The sequence below is a fragment of the Plasmopara halstedii genome (genome assembly GCF_900000015.1).
Source record: "Plasmopara halstedii genome assembly, contig: Scaffold_2061, whole genome shotgun sequence".
Lineage (NCBI taxonomy): Eukaryota > Oomycota > Peronosporomycetes > Peronosporales > Peronosporaceae > Plasmopara > Plasmopara halstedii.
In genome coordinates this window covers 27,300-32,086 of record NW_020188969.1, presented here as the reverse complement: position 1 = coordinate 32,086, position 4,787 = coordinate 27,300, and the positions used below count along the sequence as shown (strand labels likewise).

The 4,787-nt window shown below is 41.4% G+C and overlaps 2 protein-coding genes across 2 annotated transcripts; both read right to left on the bottom strand.

Moving 5' to 3' along the window:
* Positions 1 to 873: 873 nt before the first annotated feature.
* Positions 874 to 1,278, bottom strand: PHALS_02539 (uncharacterized protein; the record flags this gene model as incomplete). The annotated part of the gene is made up of 1 exon (XM_024716938.1): positions 874 to 1,278. One exon carries the CDS (start codon positions 1,276 to 1,278, stop codon positions 874 to 876), a length of 405 nt encoding a protein of 134 aa, XP_024582486.1.
* Position 1,279: 1 nt separating this feature from the next.
* PHALS_14875 (uncharacterized protein) lies at positions 1,280 to 2,646 on the bottom strand. Its single transcript, XM_036407105.1, has one exon. It carries the CDS (start codon positions 2,610 to 2,612, stop codon positions 2,172 to 2,174), a length of 441 nt encoding a protein of 146 aa, XP_036263363.1. The 5' UTR covers positions 2,613 to 2,646; the 3' UTR covers positions 1,280 to 2,171.
* Positions 2,647 to 4,787: the final 2,141 nt, after the last annotated feature.

The window sequence follows — 4,787 nt, the reverse complement described above, 5'->3', positions numbered from 1 at the left end:
TCCATGTATGAAACTCTAATGGAGGCCAATGTCACCACAGACGACTACTTGTATTGCCCTCTCGAAACATCCTTTGAGCTTGGTTGGTCAAAGTTCCCGATTAATGTATTTGGTCGGTGCTTCAAGTACTATTTAGAGACTAACAAGCAAAAGAACATAGAACTAGAAAGCCGAAAGCGTCTCGAACACGCTGAAGATTTCATAAAATAAGCGGTTGTCTAATTCCGAAGCTTCGACTCGAATCATTTAGCACGGGCGGCTTCGTGGTAATGTTAAATTGGAGCTTTCGTGAACCAAGAGATGATCTGCTTATTTAGTTTTATCATCGGCAAAGTGTTGACTGAAAGATAAATATGTATGCTTTCTACTGCCACTTAGTCACTTGAAGAGGCACGAATGTACACTTATAACATGTTTCAATTCGTTCATCTAGTCGTTAGTGACCTTGCTAGGAATTAAGAACATCGAGAGCACCAGCGAATGAGCCATGTGCAACCTTCTAACAGACTAAAACATGCCTGTTTTGAGGTAAAAGATATATTTATTTTTAACATTCGATTCTATTTTTTTTTGAAAGACCTTTGCCACACTCGTCTGTCTATATAACAAAATGAACGCTGTTGTGCTGAGCGTTCTAGACAAGATATTAATTATCTAGTGTATTTAATTTGAGATCAAAAGTCAATACGATCGAATGTGTTGCCAAAAAAATCTTGATCAACTTAGGGAAGTCTGTTTAGAATTAGTGATTCACGATCGTTGTCGCGGAATTTCAAGCAGCGTAAAATCACTTGACGTCATAACGTTTTGAGGATTAGCAAACGTTTTCTAAACTGCTAGGTTTTGATTTGAATTAGCCTGGATATTAAAAGCTTAATTATGTGTTTGGATAGCAAATTTCTTCAAGTGCTCATTTTCCGGAATCACGAGTCTTGGTTTCTCATTTTCAAACGTCAAGTAGTACAAGAAACCATCGTCAGGTGTGTGTCTGGGGACCATAACGTCTTTGGTGAGCTTAGCCAAACTGTCTCCGACGGTTTGGTCTGATTTATACAATTTCTTTGGAATTTCTTCGATGAAAATAGGCAACACTTCAATTGCAGCCAGAATTTCATGCCTCGCCACAGCGTAGAGGAGACCCTGAAGGCTGAATTGACCTACTTTACATACAACAGTACGATTTCGCGAAAGTGTATCAGCTATTTCGTTCGATTGTTCTGGGTGTTGAGATTGCACCGCTGAATGCCCGATACGGCGGTAATGTGAACACGCTTTCATACAAGCACGTCGGTTACGACTATTGTAGTCGCTTCTTGAAGAATGAAGAAGGAAAGGCTTCAATCACTTTAAGTGAAGCTGCTATATGTCTAACTTATCTGTTAGTCGTCTCAATACTGCTTTAATCGGTTGTGACCACAAAAAAGACGATATAGCAGGTACGCATGCTGAACGATGAAAGTGTGCCTGATTGCAAAAAGTATTTTTTCTCGGGTCGGATAGTTGAGGTCCGTTCCTCACCCGTAAATGAAATTGGGTACTCTGACTATTTCCTTCCGGGAAAACCCTATCGATGGCAAGTTGGACGCCTCCATGCGAATAATAAAAAACTAAGTAAAATGCGTGAGGTTAAGAGCAAGCAGAGTCGTGCTTTTTACTGTTTAAAGCATGTCAACTGATGTTCCGACGGCTCGATGGACCCATGGGTACGCTTCCCCTTGATGCATTCATTAAGCGGACTTGCTTACTGGGAAGAGTCTGGGCAGAAACAAGAGACGTAGATTATTGTACCAAAAGACTCTCCATCTGCTTCTTTGTCCGTGGAACTGGTCAAGATTCGATTTTGATCCTGTCGAGAACCATACAAGCACTGCTCCTTCCCTCGAAGTCTCCAAGACAGGGATATCTGCTATGCAGAACTGAAATTTGGAAAACTTAATGTACAACAACTTGTCCTTCCAACGCCAAAGTACATGATCAAGTGACGCAAGATTTTCGGTGATGACCGCGCTTTGTGTGAAGAAACAGATGCCGTTTAAGTTTATGCGCATAACATCCTTCAGATTCATTGAAGTAGGCGATTGAAAGTGCTATGTCAACCACCAAGTTCCACGGAAAATGCAAATTACCCAAACAAGCCACCCGGCGTTGTAATATTCCTAAATGACATATCCTTACCTCTGAGCTTTACTTGGCAGTAACCGCAAAGCACAAAAATGATTGACTGACAGACATGGCGTCAAATCCTTAAGTGGCTTTAAAATGACAGACAAAATCGTGGAGCTGCTTAATTGACAAAAAGCTTGAACGACAGGCCAACCAACTCGATTCTTGACGTGAATGAAGGACCGAAAAAGGCGAAGTACCTGGATGAATGATTTAGAGCTTTGGCGCCACTGAGGTACCGAGACGGATTTCGTGGGTTCGATAACATTAAATACCTTCACAAACAGGTGGCACTGTGCTCGGTAGTTCTTTTGGAGCACAATTTCGCGGCGTTTCCACAGCACATCATTTTCCGGGTACCCTCTTGTGCTTATTATCCTTGCCGCATGTATTGGGCAGCTTTCTTTGACTTTTGCGGAAAAATCATAAACGCGTACTCGACATCTCATTAAAGCATGCCGTCAGAACAATTTTTTAATATGAAGAACCACGTCTGTCTGTTGTCGCAAGTTGTCGATAGAAGTTGAAGATTTCACGACTTTGGGGTTGTCTATACGACGAGTAGGACGAGACTTGGGCAGCTACAAGGTAATTGGCGGATCATGCACATCGATGCACGCAGTTCCAACTTGAACGCCTTCCTCTTTGTTCACGTATCCAAATCGTATCGAGAGTGACATCCTTATTTACTTTTTCTTAGTGTCTTTATGGACTTGTAGGTTATTAATTGAGCCAACACTTCAGAAATACCGTTCAAACTGCAGCCATTGTCGATGAATATCGACACATTTTTCTTGTATTTATGGACTGCAGTATGCGAGAGCTCACCTTCAAGGATCGCAAAGAACGCATTGCAGATGCAGTTGTTTTGACTCGCGATCTTTTGGCAATTAGGAACACTGTAGCCATTATGAGAGCTACTGTAGCAGGTGGCTTGCTTTTTCAGCTGTCGTAAGTATTTTTCTTCTGACTCCGTTTTTCTGCCATTTTTGTTCTTCTTCTGCTTATCATCCGCGTTGTCTTTTGTTTCGCACCATTTTAAAACTGCAGCGCGTTCGGTCGTTTGCACGTGTGATGCGCAAACCCGAAATTTATTGCTATCTTAATTGTGTCATTTGAAGTCTGTGGGTTTCCAATTTGATCTTGGCCGATGCAAACCATCCATGTTGGATGTAACCTGCATGCGCATGCTATTTGGAACTTTCAGATACATTCATCGCTCAAAGATATTTGCTTGAGCTCCAGTATTCGTTTACGGACGATATAATCAAAATCGAGCAGCATATACCGCTTCTTCAGCGTTTTCTGTAAACATTAATACGTCGAGTTTGCTTGGAATCCCGCAACAAATGTCGTGCCGATCAAATTTTGAGCAAATTTCCCAACTTGCTCGAGAATACCTTGACAAACTCCGATGAATCTGCTACCATGAGATGCTGTATCCGCTAGTTGCAAAACACGGTGTTGAAAATCAACATTTCTGAGAGCTTTACTTCCTCGGGGTCACTTCTTCCCATTGAAGGATTTGCGGAAACAATTCAAAAGCAATGGGTGTTGGTCTATACGTCACTAGAAGGTAGCAAGTGGAGATTGATACTCACTGTTTCCAATGGCAGGATATACACTTAATCGAGGCACATTAAACCATAGCTCCGACGAAGGGTCTCCCGCTGCATGTACCACACATTAACGTATCAAGGTTTTTCATACTTCAGGAAGAAGCTTTAAAGTGCTTTCATGCATTTGGAGTCGACCTGACCGTGTCTGAAAGAGATTTTCACTATGCTGCCACTCCGGCAATTTTATATTGGACTGAGCCGAAGAGTGCTACTACGCAACATATTGCAGAGAAGTCACAGAGGTGAGGCTCTGTGGAGAATTAGGATTCGGTAGAATGGATAGAAACTGGATGTTGACGAGGCTAAAAACGTTAGTCGCAGCGAGGCAACGCTAGTTTAGTTGATGGTGAACCGCAAAAGACTGAGTCCTTTATCGCTATTCTCACCAGTCAGATCCTAAATGAGGCCAATCATGCGTATAATTAATCTCCGGTCAACACAACAGCATTCATCATATAAAATATAGACAGACGAGTATGGCAAAGGTCTTTCAAACAAAAATAAACTGTATAAAATTTAATGTCTAAAATAAACTGTATATTCTACCTCGAAACAGGCGTGTTATAGTCTGCTAAGAGTATGCACACGGCTCAATCGCTAGTGCTGTCGATGTTTTTAATTCCTAGCAAGGTCACTGATGACTACATGAACAAATTTAAACGAGTTATGAATTAATGTGTACATTTTTACCTCTTTAGTGACTAAATGGCAGTAGAAAGCATACAATTTATCTTTGAGTCACTTTGCCGTTGATAAATCCAGATAAACAGATCCTCTCTTGGTTCACGAAAGCTCGCGTCTAACTTCACCACGTAGCCGCCCATCCTTAATGATTTATGTCGAAGCTTTGGGATCAGAAAACCGCTTATTTTGCGAAATCTTCAGCATGTCTGAGACGCTTTCGTCTTCTAGTACCTTTGTTAATCATGAAATAGTAATCATAGAACCGACCAAATACATTAATCGGGAACTTTGACCAACCAAGCTCAAAGGATATTTCGAGAA